The sequence below is a fragment of the Carassius auratus genome, linkage group LG28B (assembly GCF_003368295.1).
Source record: "Carassius auratus strain Wakin linkage group LG28B, ASM336829v1, whole genome shotgun sequence".
In the NCBI taxonomy this organism is placed as follows: domain Eukaryota; kingdom Metazoa; phylum Chordata; class Actinopteri; order Cypriniformes; family Cyprinidae; genus Carassius; species Carassius auratus.
The window spans coordinates 8,746,350-8,767,263 of NC_039293.1; the positions used below are offsets into that span (position 1 = coordinate 8,746,350).

At 37.1% G+C, this 20,914-nt stretch overlaps 2 protein-coding genes across 4 annotated transcripts; one reads left to right on the plus strand and one right to left on the minus strand.

The window, feature by feature from the left end:
- Window positions 1-969: 969 nt before the first annotated feature.
- LOC113067409 (dnaJ homolog subfamily A member 3, mitochondrial-like) lies at window positions 970-8,416 on the plus strand. Of its 3 annotated transcripts, XM_026239803.1 has the most exons (13): window positions 970-1,168; window positions 1,790-1,926; window positions 2,743-2,826; window positions 2,904-3,110; window positions 4,016-4,168; window positions 4,244-4,391; window positions 4,465-4,529; window positions 5,688-5,816; window positions 6,610-6,725; window positions 6,804-6,901; window positions 6,995-7,097; window positions 7,938-7,965; window positions 8,005-8,416. In XM_026239803.1, the coding sequence occupies exons 1-11, from the start codon at window positions 1,003-1,005 to the stop codon at window positions 7,081-7,083; spliced, it is 1,392 nt and encodes a 463-aa protein (XP_026095588.1). In that variant the 5' UTR covers window positions 970-1,002; the 3' UTR covers window positions 7,084-7,097; window positions 7,938-7,965; window positions 8,005-8,416. The 3 variants fall into 3 exon arrangements, with proteins under 3 accessions (XP_026095588.1, XP_026095590.1, XP_026095589.1); XM_026239805.1 differs by lacking the exon at window positions 6,995-7,097 and having other exon boundaries at window positions 971-1,168; XM_026239804.1 differs by lacking the exon at window positions 6,995-7,097 and having other exon boundaries at window positions 971-1,168; window positions 7,938-8,416.
- Window positions 8,417-13,645: 5,229 nt separating this feature from the next.
- On the minus strand, window positions 13,646-19,918 carry LOC113067443 (heme oxygenase 2-like). The gene is made up of 7 exons (XM_026239864.1): window positions 19,754-19,918; window positions 19,383-19,424; window positions 18,039-18,151; window positions 17,814-17,931; window positions 16,203-16,694; window positions 14,608-14,737; window positions 13,646-13,811 (listed from the first exon to the last, which is right to left on the minus strand). Exons 3-7 carry the CDS (start codon window positions 18,116-18,118, stop codon window positions 13,684-13,686), a joined length of 948 nt encoding a protein of 315 aa, XP_026095649.1. The 5' UTR covers window positions 18,119-18,151; window positions 19,383-19,424; window positions 19,754-19,918; the 3' UTR covers window positions 13,646-13,683.
- Window positions 19,919-20,914: the final 996 nt, after the last annotated feature.

A 20,914-nucleotide genomic window follows, 5' to 3' on the forward strand; every position in this document is an offset into this window, starting at 1 on the left:
CAGAAACGACTCCATTTGTAAGTCAATAAGCCTACTTACAGCTGTTTTGCATTTCTACCCACACACAATTACAGCTGCAATTTATTTTTTGCATTTAGCACTGATTTTTCCGCCTGTCTACAAGCCATCAGAACAGACGTGTGACCAATTGGTAAAAGAGTAAATAGAAGAGCTGGTGCTGTAGTGATTTGACCTTGCAGGATGAAGCCAGCAGAGATGCGTCCTCCTTCCAGGCCAAACCCTGCATCTGATCCTCACGCTGCTCCAGTACTGCACACACACACACACACACACACCACATCCAGAAGATCAACATTTAACACAAGTTCACAAACTCTCCGATGTTATATCAGTGAGGACTCACACACAGAAGCATGAGAGTGCTGGGAATCTGAGCATAACACACGTGTGCATGTCAGGAGAGTCTGCTAAAGCAAACCAATGCACTGGGAAAAGCTGCTTTGAAAATAAGTTAACGTACTAAAATTACTGAGTTAGAACTGAATTAAACAACAACAACAACAACAAAATGAATAGAAAGATTTTTTTAAAGCACATAAAATTACTATTTAAAAAAAGTACGAGGTAAATCAATTGCCAATGCAACATTTCTCAGTTTCTCAGAGATCCAGTTATGTAATATATAAATAATATATAAATTAAAAAAATAATAATTATATGGATAAAAATAATTAAATATATAAAAAATTATTTATTTATTTTAATATTTTTATTATATTGGCTTTGTATTGTATACGGTATTTTACTATTTTGTGTTTGGGATGACTTCCTCAACATAGACGTCATCTTCACGAGCCCGTCCACTCTTCTTCAGCTCACACGCTTCGGGATAGGACGAGTAACCCCAGAGTGCTGGGCTACTTGGATAGGACAGGCTAAGCTAACCAAGAATCTCACTCAGTACAGGAGCGCATGCGTGCGCCGCTCGCACATGCGCAGTCGCTCTCGTGTCGGTGTCAGGCGAACGACTGAGTAGCGAAGATGGCGTGTACCGTGGCTCGCAGCTCCGCGCGCTGGATCGCGACGGTTCTGTCCTCCTCCGGTCACAGACGGGCATGCCCTTCTCTCCTGTCCAGCACTGTCCAGAGCCTCTCGAAGCTGTCGGGCCGCCGGGTGTGGACCGCGGTGACACTGAGAGGCACAACGGGTGAGAGACAGAGGGCCGAGCATCATAACACACACACACACACACTGCTAACTCCGAGTTCAACACATGCGGTTATAAATCAGATCTGACATACATTCAGCTTCATTTGACAGATGACATGATGATGCAGCCATGTGACGTTCACGTTAGGTCAGAAAGCAAACACAGTTATTGCACTCAGCTGTCAATCAACAACACAAGCGCACGTGATCAGTTTGACCAAGAGCTGTCTAATCAATAGTGTGTGTGTGTGTGTGTGTGTGTGTGTGTGTGGGAGGGAGAAAGCTCTCGCCTGCTTGGTCTCAGTTTCCAGAAACTTCTCTGACCTTGAAGTTCAGCAGTGACTACCAGCTAGACACAGAAACACACTTTAATAGTCCTGTTGTGAAGAAAAAAATATCAGTCATCATGTTCATTATTCATGGAAACTGATTCTCTAATCTAAAAGTTATAATAATGTCACGTTTTTTTAACATTCACCAAATTAAGGTACCGTGGTATTACCATCTAACGGCATTATTGTCCCGTGGTGCCACCGTGGTATTTTTCAGTAGACCTAACAGTGGGATTTTGGTCGTAACCCTGCGGTTGATATTTGTGATGATGGTGTGTGTGTCGCAGCGGTGAGCCCTTGTACTCGTGTGGTGTGTAAGATGTCGTTTCACACCAGCTGTCCTGCCAGAAAACAGGACTTCTACCAGATCCTAGGAGTCCCACGCTCAGCCACGCAGAAGGAGATTAAGAAAGCTTATTACCAGGTAAGACACCTGTCGTCTTATTGTGAATACAGACCGGGGCTAGTTGTCACAAACATGCTGTGCTTTACTATCTATGATTTGAGTTAGAAGTATAACTACACAAATACTAGCAGCGGAGCATGTTTAATGTTTTGTAATTTTATACTGTATTGTTTTGCTGTTATAATCCTTTTTCTTTTTTTCTTTATTTATAAATAAAAGAGTAAACTGATAAAAATGGCCCTTAAATATTAATCAAGAATAGTCTTACAATGACTGTTGTGCTCGAGATGATAGTTTATATATAAGAAAAGAATATTCTGCACAAATCATTGTTAATAAACGAAGCAAACGAAGGATGAAATAAATCTCATCTTAAATTTATGTACGTTTTCCAGCTCATAAAAACCCCAAATTGTTTTGCAAATATAGTTTTCTCCTCAATGTTTGGTGTTTATTTTATTAAATAATAAAGATTAATAATAATAGACTGTATAAAAGATGTAGAATATTATTTGCCGGTAATATAAAACATAAATACTATTCTATGTATACAATATTATGCTTATAATTTAGATATTTATTAGTACCACTAAATCTATTTGTAATAATCTAATTCTATATATATTAAAAAATTATATTATTTTGCTGATATTATAAATTTTTATTTTATTTATTTTATTTTGTTCACTGCATTCAAACTAAAGCTTCACACATAATAAACAGCAGGTTTCTATTCTCAGATGAATTTTAAGTAAAGAGTGTGATGATGGCTATTTGCAGTCTCATTTTTTCGTCAGTTGACAGCTTGCATATCTGTTCTCTTCCTTCATTCAGATGGCGAAGAAGTATCATCCCGACACTAACAAAGACGACCCTCAGGCGAAGGAGAAGTTTGCACAGCTAGCTGAGGCCTATGAGGTTTGAAGCGCTCGCTCTGTGAAAGCGTGTTCTGGCATCGGTGAGGACTAATGAACGAATCAATGTGTTGTCCTCAGGTGCTCAGTGACGAGGCGAAGAGGAAACAGTACGACACGTACGGCTCCGCTGGGTTTGACGCGGGACAGGCCGGCGCGGGACACCGGCAGTACTGGAGCGGAGGGAGCAGCATCGACCCCGAGGAGCTTTTCCGCAAGATCTTTGGCGAGTTCTCCGGAGCTCGAGGCTTTGGGGATTTCAACGCCGTCTTCGATCAGCCACAAGAGGTCAGACGTGCTCTCCTCTGTCAGATTGGAGCATGCTGCTGATATTTTCATGTTCGGTATACACTGGACAATTAGGGCTCTATTAAATCAGTTTTTGTCTCCCCCAAATTAAGTAAAAAATTTTCCCCAATTTTGCTTCATTTTTTCCCAAACTTAGTTTTTTATACAAACTTTAGTTGTATATTTTCTAAAAAAAAAAAAAATTGATATATATATATTAATGTCAGTTTCATTATAACCCCCAATATATTTTCTAATAAAATTTTAGTCATTCAATTTGTCTTTAATAAAAACATCACAAATTAATCAACCCTTTAAGAGGCGGTTAAATTAAAATAGTTATTAATTAACAATAAAACATTGCATTATTTATTTATTTTTGGAGGTTTCAACTGAAGTTCTACGCAACAGAACTTTACTGTATAAATTAAAACTTGGCTTTTAAAATCTCTTAATATTCCACGAAATAATAATACACTACTAATATTAATTATAATTACAGTTAATATTTTTATCAATATTTCTTTGAGGAAAATCCAATGTTATTATACAATAGAAATACATTTCGTAATATATTATTAATGAATGCACACTATATTAATAGCATTTCATAATAAAAGTCCAGTTAACTATAAATTATTTTTGCTGATTGTCTGTGTTTGACATGATGCCAGTGTGATTTATTCAACTGCAGTGACCAAATGCTCTTTAAAAACATGCAGAACATGTTTAAATAACAGTCCTTTTTAATCATTTATATATTATTTCCAGAATTGAATCATCAGTGATGCTCTTTTATATCACGGTTTGCCTTGCTTCGTTTATTTCCATGATATCCTGCGCTATACAGAAAATTCAGTAGAGCCCTAGAGGCTCCGTGACCCCTCTGCTCTGTCTGCTCACAGTATGTGATGGAGCTCACGTTCGCTCAGGCTGCCAAAGGAGTGCACAAGGAGATGATGGTGCACCTCGAGGACACGTGTCAGCGCTGCGGTGGCAGAGGCCATGAGCCCGGGTCACAGGTCCAGCACTGCGGCAGCTGCAGCGGGACGGGGATGGTGAGTGACCCCCTGGAGCGCACACGCTCATCAAGACGTGTCTGATGACTGGGCACCTGTGGTTCGTCCCTGCAGGAGACGGTGAACACGGGGCCCTTCGTGATGCGCTCCACCTGTCGGCGCTGTGGCGGGAGGGGCTCGGTCATCACCTCGCCCTGCACGGCGTGTCGGGGCACGGGACAGACCAAACAGAGGAGGACCGTCACGGTGCCTGTGCCTGCTGGTGAGTTAGCCGCTCCTCGTCTGGCTTCGGGGAATGGACGGAGCTGTGAGGGTTTGTTTACTGTGATGTGCAGGAATCGAGGACGGGCAGACGGTGCGAATGCCTGTGGGGAAAAAAGAGATCTTCATCACGTTCAGAGTGAGTACATCAACACAACACATTTAAATCAGCCAATCAGAATCAATGATTCTACAGCCCTGTAGTATATAAGAGTGTGTATAGTTACAGTTGTGTTCAAAAGACAAAGTCTATGTTGAAAATGTTTGTGTGTATACATACTTAGTTTATTTACAAAAAACAATTAATGCCACTTAAAAAAAAAAAAAAAAGCGAGATCTGAGCCCTAAAAATTGCGTTAACAAGCGCAAGGTTGTGGGTTCAAATCCCAGGGAACACATGTTAGGAGAAAAATTGTTAGCCTGAATGCAATGTAAGTCGCTTTGGATAAAAGCATTTGCTAAATGCATAAATGTAAAACAGTTTTGTCAGAAAAGCCGGTATTGTCCACTTTTCAAGCCGACAAGCGTCTTGTTTGTGAACAAAAGCCCATAAGTCCCTCGTAGCGAATCAGCACGCAGTATTCAGGTCAGGTGACGGGTGAAAAGAAGTGCTAGCTGAGAGGGGTTTCATCAGAGCTGACTAAAGTGATGGAGGACGGAGAACTTTGACCAACTTGATGAACCTGGGATATCTTCCTAAAGGCGTTAAAGGAAAATAAAATCTAAAATAAAAATACAGTTTAATATGACGTGGTTTTTGTTATAATATTATTGTATTATAATACATTTCTTTAACATATAATACATGCATCTATTTTTATTTTATAGATGTTTACATATTTTCATGAACACATTTTTAAATATTTATGTATTTTTAAATTATATGTATGAATACTCCTCAGTAGTGTTTATAAATTTTGATAATATTTTTTTTTCCCGTCTTTGCTGATAACTGGTGTTAAAAATATACAGTTTTGACAGATTTATTTCATTATAATTATTCATAATAATCAGACGAAAGCTCCAATGTACTATTTTATTTGCCACCAGTAAAGTTTTTCTTAACATTTATAATTTGCAGCAGAAAAGTGTTTAATACCTTTAAAATACTTGGGACAACTGATGCTGTTAATGAAGCTAATATTGGTGAAGAGTTCAGATATCATGTCTATACCCATCTGAATGATGTGTGGTGTGTCTTGGCAGAGCTCTCTGTCCCTGTTTAAAGACTCTTGGTACTGGATTAGAGATGTTGGCTTGTGTATTGGACACTCACTGTCTGTTTTGATGCTCTCAGGTTCAGAAGAGTCCGATCTTCAGGAGAGACGGCGCTGACATCCACTCTGATGTCACGATCTCTGTGGCTCAGGCCATACTGGGCGGCACGGTCCGAGCACAAGGACTCTACGAGAACATCAATCTCTCGGTGGGACATTAAACATAACCAAATTAATTCATGAAGATGTACTCATCCAAGATGTAGATGAGTTAGTTTCTTGGTCAGAACAGATTTGAGGAATGTAGCATTACATCAATTGCTCGTCAGTGGATCCTTTGCAGTGAATGGGTGCCGTCAGAATGAGAGTCCAAACATCTGATAAAAACATCATGATAATCCACACCACTCCAGTCCATCAGTTAACATCTAGTGAAGTGAAAAGCAAAATTTAGGTTTGTTTCTACATTCAAACTGTTGCGTATAGAGTCCTCTATTCAAAATATTGCTTTCTCCGTCGAAAAAGTCATCTGGTCTGAATCAGGAGAGAAAAATGCACAGATCGAGCTCTATTTAAGTGTAAACCATTCAAAACCGGTTATGAATATGTTGGTGAATTTTGATATGGGAGGACAACAATGGAAAGGCTTCTTCACTGGAAGAAACGTTATTATGGATTATAGCCTTAAATTTTGGCAAAGCAAATGGTTTTAAGTTCAAACGTCTCGATGGATTTATTTATTAAAAGCACGCATGCAGTTTTTGCTTCACAAGACATTCACTGATGGACCCAAATGGTGTTAATGTGATGTGTTTATCAGCTGTTTGGACTCCCATTCTGACGGCACCCATTCACTGCAGAGCATCCACATATTTCTCCAAATCTGTTCTGATGAATAAACGAACTCATCTACATCTTGGATTTTTTGAGTGAACTTCTCCTCAGTTCTAGATATTGTTCTGCATATTAAAACCGTTATTGAGTCTGGGAATGCTCTTGTAGATCCCATCTGGGATCCAGGACGACCAGAGGATCCGTCTCTCTGGGAAAGGTATTCCCCGGGTCAGCGGCTACGGTTATGGTGACCACTACGTCCACGTCAAGATCAAAATCCCAAAGTAGGGTTATACAGATGGGTTTGTGTTGCTGCTTTTTAGGGTTAAGACGGCTGATCCATCCCTGTGTCTTGTGTCCAGGATGTTGACAGACCGGCAGCGAGCCCTTATGATGAGTTTCGCGGAGGACGAGAGCGACGTGGAGGGAACGGTCAATGGTGTGAGCAGCTCCTCCGCAGGTACAGTCATCACTGGAGCAGTGCGGTACATCCCTCACATCTACTGAAGGATCAGAGACGCTGATGTTAAAACCACAACCTGTCTCTGTCCAGGAGCGGCCAGTGATCACACCGGCACGGGGCACAAACAGAAAGACCAAGGCTTTTTCTCCAAATTAAAGAAAATGTTTAGCTCCACCTGACAGCCACAAACCAGGTAGGATGATTAGTTTTAAGATACAACTCCCTGAAATCATTTGAATGATTGTAAGGATTGGGAAGACCTGAATAAAGCACTATTTTAGAGGTTCAGTACCTGGTTTGTGGCTGTTTTTGAATTCAGTTCTTTAAGAGTGCTGGAAATAATTACAAATTTTATATATATATATATATATATATATATATGAGATATAGATACACATGTTTAGACATGTATATATACACACACACACACACACACGTATATATATATAATGTATATGTTTATATATATATGTGTGTGTATATATGTGTGAGTATATGTGTATATACATGTGTATGTATATATGTGTATATATGTGAGATATAGATACACATTTAGACATGTATATACACACACACACACACACACACACACACATATATATATATATATATATATATATATATATATATATATAATGTATATGTTTATATATATATGTGTGTGTATATATGTGTGAGTATATGTGTGTGTATATGTGTGTGTGTGTGTGTGTGTATATACATGTCTAAACAGAAATTAAAGTAAATAAACATTAGATTAAAACCAATCACGAATAAGCAAATAAAACAAGTAAACAAAATATATTAAACGTACTACTAACGTAAATATACTAACCTAACCCTAACTGTACTATAAAAGTTGTCAAATATTAATATTATAAACTAAATATTTTTACATTTTAATAATTTTTGCAAAGTATAAATTCGGTAAAATAAACTCTAGGATTGGGATGTCTTACTCCGTGGCATTCAATAGATTGTGAAACCCTACTGGATCTGACCGATTCATTCTTGTATTTGTTTGTTTCTCCAGGTAAAAGATCGACTGGAAACTGAGACTCTAGTGGAGATCAGACTCACAGTGAACCTGATGGACACAGAAGAGGAAACGAGTCTTCTGCCTTAGACTTCAACGCTCCTCAGAAACTACAGATAATGAAGAGCTGTGGATGCGTTTTTGACTTCTAAGAGAAGATCCCTCCAGATCCCAGAGGAATATGATCTGCGCACACATACCGTCTTTACCTGAAACATTGTGATATCCGCCTTAGAGCCTACATGAACTTTGTCTTTGCTCTGTAATTTTACGTTATGGTTTCACATGGTCAGGTCTTTCCTTTTCTGATGTTTTGAAGCGATTCAGTAACAGAGGGGAAATCTTTACTTCAGTAACAATATCATTTCAGATTAATGAAGGCCAATGTGCTGACACCTCACTGAACGTTACATTCTTCTGCTTGATTAGCAGTGTACATAGACAGCTGTTGATATTAAGATCATTTTAATGTGTTGTTGTAGAGATAAATATGCTAATATCATATGAATTAAATATCTCTGTGGCAACTGTAAATGACTGTTGTTGAATATATGGTGTGTGCATTTTAACTATTCACGGAAAATAATTTTTTTCTGCTTTAGAACCATACTAACGTTACATTTGTCAAATATGGAAAAACGGGTAAATGTTGCTAGTAAGTTACTTCTTGAATGTTATACTTAAAACTGCAGTAGGTAACTTTTGTAAAATATATTTTTTACATACAAACCTGTCATTATGTCCTGACAGTAGAATATGAGACCGATAATCTGTGAAAAAATCAAGCTCCTCTGGCTCCTCCCAGTGTCCTATTGCCATTTGCAGAAATACATCCGCTCCCGGTAAGAAACAACCAATCAGAGCTGCGGTCCGTAACTTTGCTTGTGTTCAAAATGTAGAAAAATAAGCGAGTACACCATGAATCCATTTTCCAAACCGTGTTTTGGCTTGTCCTGAATCACTAGGGTGCACCTATAATAAGTGTTTATATTCGGACTATTTTAGATTGCTTTGTGGGTACAGCGGCGGAGTAACCCAGTACCTTTGTGATTCTTCATAGACATAAACAGAGAGAAGTAGATCCGGCTACAATGTTCTTCCGCAAGACGCAAGCAGTTCTGTTTATTAACCGCTAGAGCGTCAAAAGTTCCCTACCGCAGCTTTAAGATTAACCAAATAACAGGTTAAACACTACTCTCCATAATCAGTCTAAATCGCTTTTTCGCACAAGTTATGTGTTTGCTATAGAAGAAAATTGGCAGTATTTACAGTAGGACTGCTACCTTAACGTTATATAGAAAGTAAAATAATAATAAAAGGTAATCATAGCAAGTTTAGTTTTAATGTTAACCGCATCCAGAATCAAAAAAAAAAAAAAGCTTTTAAAGTGTGCATTTCCTAACTTGTAGGCTATTTACTTTGTCATAGAAAACCATTGTAACTCCTCTTTTAGTTTGTAAGAAATAACACACAATCGTCTTTATACTAACACACTATGGGAGACTAAGTGAGGACTCATAAACAGTAAACATATAAAAGTAATAAAAAAAAATTGTAATAAAAATTGAGCATTTAATATGAGATTTGTTCGATAAAAATTATGTCCAAAACTGTAATTCCTTTCATGACCACTAACTTATAGCTGATACGAGTAACAAACTCTTTACTCGTTAAAACCGTTCAACGAGAGGTATCCAACAGCTTTTTAACTACAATTTACTTAAGGTTAATTTCTTTTTTTATTATGATTATGTTATACAGTGCTTTTTTTATATATATATATATATATACACAACATTTTAATGCATGTTTTAGTCACAATAGCTACAAGCTACAGGTTTTAACTAATACATTTTAAGAAATGTCAAGATGACACATACACGGTGCATAGAGCTTAAAGGGCTTTGTACACGGAGTCCAAAATGATTTTCTGAAATTTCTGCAGGTTAAAAAATAAATATGACCAAACCAGTGAATGCAGCACACTTGTGAATTTATTACTTATTACAGTAAACACAGAGCTGGAGGAAAAAATAAACCAACATCTGATAAAAGAATAAAAATAAAAACCTCTTCTAAACCTTCAAATTAATATAACACTAAGGAAATTTAGTCTAAAACACTGTACTGTATATCAACACTATTCCTCTCAATGTGCTTAAAAAAAAACTAAACTAAAAGCTGTCAGTAACTCAAAACACAAAATATGCATACAACCCAAACACAACCATGTATGCCAATTCTTCCATACAGTGGGGGTCTATTTTATAATCTTTTTAGTAAAGTAACAATTCCTTTGGTTCAGAAAGTCCAAGTCCTGCACAAAGCCGTCCAGGTTCGGTCCCTCAGGATTTGGTATTACATTTAACACTCTTCAAGAACAGTTTTCATCAGTAAAATGATGTGATTGTGTTAGTTGTTATATAAACTAAATCATACATGCCTTTCTGAGAAAAATACCATTAGTTGAACACATGCATCAGTAAATAAGGACGGATACACAAACCCCCACAATCCTTTTCAAATGCATCGTGTCACAGTGCCTTTGTCAACATTGCACATGTTAGTGTGTTAATACATAACATCAAAGGAAACAAAACCATTAATGTCTCCTTTTCATGAAATTATTGCATCCAGAAATGTTAATATTATAGTTATCGCCAAGTCAGATGAATGAATCACCTAAAGAAAAAATAAACATTTATTCTAGCTAGTACAAATAGAGTATACTAATTCAGCATTGTTCCCTTGTTTAAATTGCTTTCAAATAATCAAATAATATTGGCTTATTGGTAATATAAGTCCTCTAGATATCATTGGCCATTTAAAAACTAATTTCTGGGCAACCACTATTAAAAAAAATACAGAAACCGGTTTCCACCACTGAAAAAAATACAAATAAAAACCTCGCAAATCTTTTTATTATTATTAATATTTTAGAAATGCGTGATAGAAACTCGCAATTGCAACGATTCCTTTTTACACTATTCTTGAGAAAAGAAGTCAGAATTGAGAGATATAAACTCACTTTTGCGAGACAAAACGTAGAACCGCAAAAAAAAAAACAGAATTGCGAGACAAAAAAACTGTATATCCCCCAATTCTTTATAACTTGCAATTGCAGCTTTATTTTTTATTCAGTGGTAGAAACAGGCTTCCATGTAAAACAGTTCACCTTGATTCAGTGAATCTAAAATCCAGAAATCTTGTGCTTCAACCGTCTGTGTAGAATAACCCTGAATGCCAAGTCTGTAACAGATCATGTGTGATGAGACAAACATGACCTTAATGTGCAATTCTCCCATCCTTTACCTTCTAAACCTCTTCAGAAAGGCTTTTCTTCATGAACCGTTTTCCAGTCATTTCTTAACGCAGCGTCTCAGTAGTCTGGCCTGCAGAAGCACTGCTCTTCTGTGTAAATGCTGCATGGATGCATAGCATATCTTGTTTGAAGGCATTCTTGACAAATGTGCCAATGGAATCATGTACTTTTCTGTATAAACATACTCTGAACATGTAAGTGCGCCTGTTGCACTATCGAACCTTAAGGGGGCGATAGAGTTTCCTCAACATGAGAAACTGACTGTAGTAGTCATCAATTTCCACAAATGCCATCTATAGCACCCCTTATGGTGATGCATGAGAATGCAACAATTACGAAGACGTATGAAATCAAGCTTGCGTAGCCAGAAGCGTATACATTCATCTACTTGTGTAGAGTATGTTTCGGCCCATAAGTTAACTTGGTGCTGCGATAAAACTATAAAAATACTCTCTGCATATTTCCGCAGTTCTTCTTCAGCCTTGAAGGGGTTCACCCGAACATTTTAATTTACTCACCCTCAAGCTATCCAAGATGTAGATGAGTTGGTTTCATTTAAACACATTTGCAGAAATTTATCATTACTTCACTTGTTCAGCAGTGGATGCTCTGGAGTCAATGGGTGCCGTCAGAATGAGAGTCTAAACAGTTGTTCAGCAGTGGATGCTCTGGAGTCAATGGGTGCCGTCAGAATGAGAGTCTAAACAGTTGTTCAGCAGTGGGTGCTCTGGTGTCAATGGGTGCCGTCAGAATGAGTCTAAACAGTTGTTCAGCAGTGGATGCTCTGGAGTGAATGGGTGCCGTCAGAATGAGAGTCTAAACAGTTGTTCAGCAGCGGATGCTCTGGAGCGAATGGGTGCCGTCAGAATGAGAGTCTAAACAGTTGTTCAGCAGCGGATGCTCTGGAGTGAATGGGTGCCGTCAGAATGAGAGTCTAAACAGTTGTTCAGCAGTGGATGCTCTGGAGTGAATGGGTGCCGTCAGAATGAGAGTCTAAACAGTTGTTCAGCAGCGGATGCTCTGGTGCGAATGGGTGCCGTCAGAACGAGAGTCTAAACAGTTGTTCAGCAGCGGATGCTCTGGAGTGAATGGGTGCCGTCAGAATGAGAGTGTAAACAGTTGTTCAGTAGCGGATGCTCTGGAGCGAATGGGTGCCATCAGAATGAGAGTCTAAACAGTTGTTCAGCAGCGGATGCTCTGGTGCGAATGGGTGCCATCAGAAAGAGAGTCTAAACAGTTGTTCAGCAGCGGATGCTCTGGAGTGAATGGGTGCCGTCAGAATGAGAGTCTAAACAGTTGTTCAGCAGTGGATGCTCTGGAGTGAATGGGTGCCGTCAGAATGAGAGTCTAAACCAGGGGTGCTTAACCCTGCTCCTGGCGATCGACTCTCCTGCAAATTTTGGCTCCAACCCTAATCAAACACACCTGCCTTTAATTTTTAAGTGAGCCTGAAGACCTTAATTAGTTGCTTCAGGTGTGTTTGATTAGGATTGGAGCTAAACTTTGCAGGACAGTCGATCGCCAGGAGCAGGGTTGGGCACCCCTGGTCTAAACAGTTGTTCAGCAGTGGATGCTCTGGAGTGAGTGGGTGCCGTCAGAATGAGAGTCTAAACAGTTGTTCAGCAGTGGATGCTCTGGAGTGAATGGGTGCCGTCAGAATGAGAGTCTAAACAGTTGTTCAGCAGTGGATGCTCTGAAGTGAATGGGTGCCGTCAGAATGAGAGTCTAAACAGCTGATAAAAACATCACAATAAATCAACACCACTCCGGTCCATCAGTTAATATCTTGCGAAGTGAAAACCTGTGTGTTTGTTAGAAACACATCAATCATTTAACTTTAAAATATGAGTCTATAATCCAGATCATCGCTTTCTCCAGGAAAAAGCCATCTCGTCTGAATCAGGAGAGAAATATGCAAAGATCAAGCACTGTTTACCAGCGAAAACAAATAAACTGGTTGATTTTGATGTGAGAGGACAGTAGAGGATAAATTTTTATCAGCTGTTTGGACTCTCATTCTGACGGCACCCATTAACTACAGAGGATCCATTGGTGAACAAGTGATGTAAAGCTGAATTTCTGCAAATCTGTTCACGTGAAGAAACAAACCAACCTCTTGGATTGCCTCAAGATGAGGACATGTTCATCAAAGTTTCATTTTTGGGAGATCTGTTCCTTTAACTTCATCAACATTGACAGGTGCAATGGTAACACCTGTCACAATATAACACTATGCTCAAACTATGCTATTCTGTGTTTAAACAGTCTATGTTCATACATTAAGATTAAGTCACATTTACCCAATAATGAGGGGGCAAATGGGATGCACTAAGAGGGAAATGCAATGGAATGCCTCACAACTTTAAAGCAGAACAAAGCATGTTCTCATCTATTATCTGAGCCCTTTCTCCTCTCATTGGATCACATGAGGTACCACGCAGCCAATCCGGCGAGAGCAGCGATCCAGGCAGCCAATAGGACTTGACCGGAGGGATGTTTGAGCACAGTCATGGCCAGATGACAGATGTATGACGATCCACCGCTGGCAGCTGAAATAGAAAAAATATAAAGTGTCATTTCTTAAGTTTAATGCAGGGTTTCCCAAACTGAGGAACTGTAGGGGGTTTGTGAATTGATGAAAAACTAAAAATGAATACATTTTAAATTAAAATAGATAAATAGGACTCCATGAGTAATCAAACTAAAAGTTTAACGGTGATATAACTTAGTGCAATTATAAAATCAAAGCCTGCAATTTAAATAAGTATATAATAATTACTTAAGTATATAGATATTTTCCACCAAAATAAAAGCCTTAAATTACTACGATCATCAAATTAGTATTTTTTGCATTACAATTGTAATATACAAGATTAATAAATTTCTGTCTTAATTATATAATATGAGTTAAAAACTAATAATAGTAATGTTAATAATAATTTAATTTAAACATCTTTAAAATAAAACCAATAAAAAATAAAACACTTGCTAAAAATAAAAATCAAATATTTTATTGGTTTACTTGTATGTCATGTGATCGTTAAACATTGCCAGAGAACCATGAATATGCTAATGTTCAATTAAATTATTAAAATATTAATTTACAATTTTTATTATATATATATATATATATATATATAAAAACAATAAAATAATTGTTTAAAAATTGTCAATAAAAATGAAAATATGGAAAATAAATAATAAAGAAATAATGAAATACATAATTTAATATGTGTATATTTATATATCTATTCAATTTCAATATATTCGAAATAAATAAATACTGACAAAATAAAGGTTTAAGGCGTAATTAAGGTATGGATTAAATGATCTGGTTATGTTTACCCATTTTGGCCGCATAATACGGACACTGGCTGATGTCTCCTTGCATCTCTCCATGAGCCCCATGAACAGGAGCCGCATCCAAAACATCGTCCTGAAGGGTTTTTCCAACCTCCTCTAGTTCTCCGAAAATCTGCAGGCAACACAAAAGAAGGTTTACAGTAACAGATGACGGGAAACATTGAGCAGGCAATGAGGAAATGACACGCATTTCATGAAAAGCTTGTTGTCGTGTGCGTTACATAAACAGATTCAATTACATCTCACTGCAAACAGTCAGACACTCTGATAAAGGATGCTGGCAAAATCTGAGACACTGTTTTGACCCAGTTTTGTCCATTTAATTTCAGCGCTCATCTGTAATCTGCTGCGAGGACAAAGCCTCCATCTGCTGACGGATGAAACTCCAGCCACACAGAGCAGAGACACTCATCTTTAATTACACGCTCACTGGAGAGAGAATGATATTAACACAGTGACAGCGGGCACAGCCGAACCGATCAGTCTAACAGAGAGACTCCAGGTAATGACAGAGAGAGAGCAATTATCAATGCTTTCATTCAATCAATATTTTAACACTAAATTAAATACAATGTAAGTTTTAAATGTATTTTAAAAAGTAATTATATAATAATAGACTAAACGGAAATGTGAAAAATAAATAAATGTAGGTAAATAACAAATAGGTAAATGAATTACCAATACATTGTAAATGTTTGAAAAAAAAAAATTAGATACAAATAATAAAATTAAAAAATACATTTATATTAACTGTCTTTTAAATTTCAAATCTGAAAATGTAAATGTTTAAATAAATGTAAATTATATATTATATTTAAAAATTATATATAATAATAACATAATTTTATACATTTATATTTATATATGTACACATGTCCATTCAATTAAAAATAAAACGAAGTTAAATTTTAAACAAAATTGCTCGTAAAAAAAAAAAAAAAAAAAGATTTAATGTCTATTTAATTGCATGTCTACATAATTAATTAATTAACATATGTATATTTATTTCAAAAAACAAAAGCATTTTGACATTACCAAAACATTCTAAACCCCCGTTCACAGCAAGAGCGTTAACTATAATGGTAACAATATTAGCGTCAATAAGTGCACACGCGTCTGCCGCTTTAAATTCTGGAGCTCGTTAGAGCAGGACGGATTCTGATTGGCTGTCAATGTTATTATCGTTCTTCAGCAGGAGAAAATCGTGATTCCAACGATATCGTTTCTCGGTATCTTTATCGTTACAGCTGTAGCGTGGAGTCTTTTTTTAACAATTTTTAAAACTATATTTTTATTGCTATCTTTATAGTTATCGTTCTTTGTGCTCTTGGCTTTAACAATGATGACAATGACTTTATATATACACACAATAAATAAATAATTCATAAATAATGATATTTATGCACGTCTATTTAATTTCGAAACGGAATTGATAATCTAGGAACACAATCATGAACTAAATTACATTAACAACTAAACTTTTATACCTAGACATTATAAGTCGACCACAGGAAATGCTAAAAAAGAACCCTATCAATGGTAACTGAAACACTAGGGTATTTTCCAGCAGCGCTCACCTCCATGTTGAACTGGAAGGCCAGGACGGCTTCGTCCACGATCTTCTGCTTGGTGAGCGAGTCCAGCTCCAGCTCGTTCATCCGGCTGCGGTACAGCTGTTTGAAGGCCTTGGCGCTGTGGATGCCGTCGAACTGGTAGAAGTTCAGGCCTTCTCCTGTGGGCGGCAGCTTCATGGCGCGCTGGGCCACCTTCCTCAGCACCTGGCCGCCCGAGAGGTCGCCCATGTAGCGGGTGTAAGCGTGAGCCACCAGGAGCGCGGGCTGGTCCCGGCCGATCTGATGGATGCGCTCCACGTAGCGCTGAGTGGCGGGAGAGAGGCTGATCTGGTCCTGCCAGTCCTCACCGTAGAAGTACTGCAGGTCCCGAGCCAGAGAGTCCCGCCGGTGCAGCTCATGGGGGAAGTAGAGCGCCGCCAAATCAGGATGCTCCTTGTTTCTCTCCATCTCCTCTTCTATAGCCGAGTACGTGAAGTATAGAGCCACGTGACCGAGCTGACGACACAAACACACAGCTACATATCACAACCACGTCACACTAAACCAGTGTCTTTGTTTTAGTTTAGCTGAAATAAAGAAAAATAAAAGTAAAATATTTGATGAAAAAGAAAAATGTTGCCTTGGCAAATAAATAAAATGAAAGCTGAATAGAAATATTTAAGGAAACAAATAATAATAATAAAATGAAACTAAATGTAAAATAAAAATAAAATACAATTTAAAAACTATTATAATAGTATATAAATAGTAGTAAAATATATGAAGCATTAAGCATCATTGATATACTATTGTCTTTTATTAATGTTATTAATATAAAGTTATTAAAATGTTTCCTATATGTACGGTTTTCATTGTCATTTCAGATTTGATTTAAGAATTTTGTTGGACAATGTAAAAAATTAGAAATTTTTATAAAAAAAAAAAAAAGTGTTTTGTTTCAATTGTAATTATTTTAGTACTTCAAATTGAGACACAGTCTCGCCAACTAGATGAAATATTAAAAACATAAAAATAATTTAATAATAAATTTAATTTCAGGTAACAAAAATGTTTTATTTTATTGTTTTATTTTTAGTTGTAGTTAATAATAATAATAGGGCTGCGAAAATAAATCGATGCATCGCCATTCGAGAAATGATTGAGCATCGATTCTGAGATTTTCCGAATGGATCGCGACTCTTTCTTGAATCGATTCTGAGCGTAGTTTTGAACAGCAGATGGCACTGCATGCTTTAGAAACACCCGTACTCTGCTCGTTTCCAAATCATTACACACACTTGAACCTAAAATAATCATCCATAAAATTAAAAAAGGTTGAAGCGAATTACAAAGGTGTTCACAGTGGGCTGTTTACATTAATCTTGCATCACAAAAGCATTCTAAGATGAAGTGAAATTACACGACTCAGCCGAACGCACAAGCGCTCTTTAGCACTCTTCTTCATGAGCATTTGAGTGTGCAGATCAAAACTAGATTAGAGCGCCATCTGCTGTTTAAATTAAGCTCAGAATCGATTCAAGAGGAATCGCGATGCACTCTGAAAATCTAAGCATTGATTTATCGTCCCAGCCCTATGTGAATATCATTCATAAATGGTCTTTAATATCCATGTACCTTAAAGAGCTCTTTGCGGATGCGTCCCTTCAGGAAGTCTTTGACGAACTCTGTGTTTTCGGCCTTCTCGTGAACTTCTTTGGTTCCTGCCGCCAACATCTCTGAGAGATCTGTAGGCCTGTAGGGATCAGACCACATTCAGGGGTCGGCAATGAAATGTTATTTTATTTTCTGAAGTAATATTTTGGTTTCTTTGAGTTTGTGTTTCTGGAGTGTGTGGTGCACCTGAGGACGGTGACGCCTCCGTCCGGACACACTCCTCCTCCTCCGTTAGCAGCAGCATCTTCTGTCCTCGCAGCACTCATCCCAGCGTCTTGTGTGGATCTGAAACACACTTCCTGTGACACACACAGATCATCTTCCTGATATCTACACACAACACGTCCCTGCCATCTCTAACACAGATTACAACTCATTTATTAAGACATTTGATCTATTGTCTGTCTGTCTATCTATCCATCCATCCATCCATCCATCGTTTTAATCAATCAATCAATCCATCCATCCATCTATCATTTTAATCTATCCATCCATCCATCCATCCATTGTTTTAATCCATCCATCCATCCATCCATCCATCCATCCATCCATTGTTTTAATCAATCAATCAATCAATCAATATATCTATCTATCTATCTATCTATCTATCTATCTATCTATCTATCTATCTATCTATCTATCTATCTATCTATCTATCCATCATTTTAATCCATCCATCCATCCATCCATCCATCGTTTTAATCTATGCATCCATCCATCCATCCATCCATCCATCCATCCATCCATTGTTTTAATCAATCAATCAATCAATATATCTATCTATCTATCTATCTATCTATCTATCTATCTATCTATCTATCTATCTATCTATCTATCTATCTATCTATCTATCCATCATTTTAATCTATCTATCCATCCATCCATCCATCCATCCATCGTTTTAATCTATCCATCCATCCATCCATCCATCCATCTATCTATTCTGTGCTATTAACTAAAAAAGAAAAAAATTAAAAGGTTAAATAAATAAATACCTGAAAATGTTGCCTTGGCAAATACCTTAAGTTAAGGTAGAAATACTAAAAGTATTTTAAAGATGAATTAAATAAAATATTGTAAAAAAAATAAATCCAAAATTAAAGATCAATCGAAATATTTAAAAATGACAATTGACAATTTATAGAAAATATTTAATGAAAAATGACAAAAGCACATAAAATGACTAAAACTTAATCTTAAAAAAAAATTAAACAAAAGCTAATTCGAAATAATAAAATAATAGTACATGAATAATAGTAAAAATAACTATCATCTATCTCTCTACCAATATTTATCTAGCCAAATTTCAGATCAACATAACACACACATTAGAAAACTAATTCATCCTTTTCATTAAGTAAAAACAATTCTCTAATCTATTTGATTATATTTGAGGTATGACCTCCTGAAAGAACATCTAATGTTTTCAGTGTTATTATAGAAATGTGATAAGAACAGCTCTAAACTGATTTAAAGTCTCCAAAGTTTGTAAAGAAGACATAATTCACTGTAAACAACACAACCCCTTACCTCAGTGACTGAACCTGCTACAGATGATGGTAAGAGATGTTCCTGAGGACACACACACACACACACACACACACACACACACACACACACACACAGCGTTTGTTTGCAGGGAAAATGAAAACACAGATGTGTGCAGTCTCAACAAAAGAGCAGTCACGAGCGTTCTGGTGTTTGCCAGAGAACATGCCACCCAATCTCTCTGTCCTGTGATCAGCATCCATTTAAATGCACAAGCAGATCAAAATAATCAGCTGTCACTATACAAGTGAACTAGTGCTGACGTTAGGCATCATCAGTGTAACCCACTAGCAGGCACGTAGCACAAGTATGCGCCCTCATTTGCATACTGGAGAACTGAAACTAATACTTACGATCCAGCTCTTCAGGAAGTCCTGCGTCAGATCAGATAATAATGATAATACTAACTGGTCCGATCAGACTGTAGGAATGATAACAGACTGGTAACTGATTAGAGAAATGATCAGAAGTCGGATTCTCGTTTCTTTTGTCTGCGGAGATCAGGATCTCCGTTATGAACTCAGGAAGCTACCGGATGAAACCACGTGTCTGTCGGAGCTGACGCTTAAAGGCGCAGCGACCATTAAATTCAACCATTTTTTTTGTGTGTGTGCCTTTGTGAGAAACAGTTTAACGTGAATCCGAGCGTGTAAAAGTGCAGTCTGCTTTCTTGGTACAATAGGTCGTCAATTCGAAGATTTTTGTATAATACAGTATATTTCCCTTTGAGCAGAGGGCTTTTCCAAGCTACGTTTGTTTAGAGATGCTATTCAACTTTGCCCCACTCATGGTTCTGATGTTGCTGACCTACACATGGGGCAATCGTGTTCATGAACAGACCTAAACAAAGACCCCTGCAGACTATGAGGATGCGTCCTTGTGTAACTTCTTGTTTCTGTTCAATAAAATTAAGTTTAGTTGTTTAATAAAGTACCTTAATATGATTCTAATAACAAGGTACAGGTGAAGGCAAGTTTTATTGTTTTATATAGAGATTTGTTTTTGTTTCGCAAGACTTTTCTACATGATGATGAAATTTAGACGAACACTTCTATGTCCGCTGTCTGCCATGTAAACATTTCTCCTGTTTAATGAATTTCTAACAATCAGTTTTATGGTTGTCTGTCTGGTTTGTATATAAATGTGTACATTTTTACAACCTTATTTAAAAAGGCTTGAAAATTAGCCTTTATTTTTCCTGTTTTCTCTTTAAATGTATGTGACGTTTTTGTAATTAATTTGTGTTTTTTGTTTGACCCCTGAACAGACAGAGATATCACCCTTTAAAGTCTGGTAGATTCGGATCGACTATCAGTGGTTTTATCGTTTCTTAGTTGAACAGAGATTTCAATATCGTTCCTCAGTGCCGCTATCATAGTTGTGGAGTTAAAACGATTAATATTAATACTGTTTATTGTTTATTTGTTTTCATTATCATCCTTGGTGTGAACTTTTAATGTGAAGGCAAAAAAAAAAAACACAGCTGATTATGGTTAAAATCATATTTTATTATC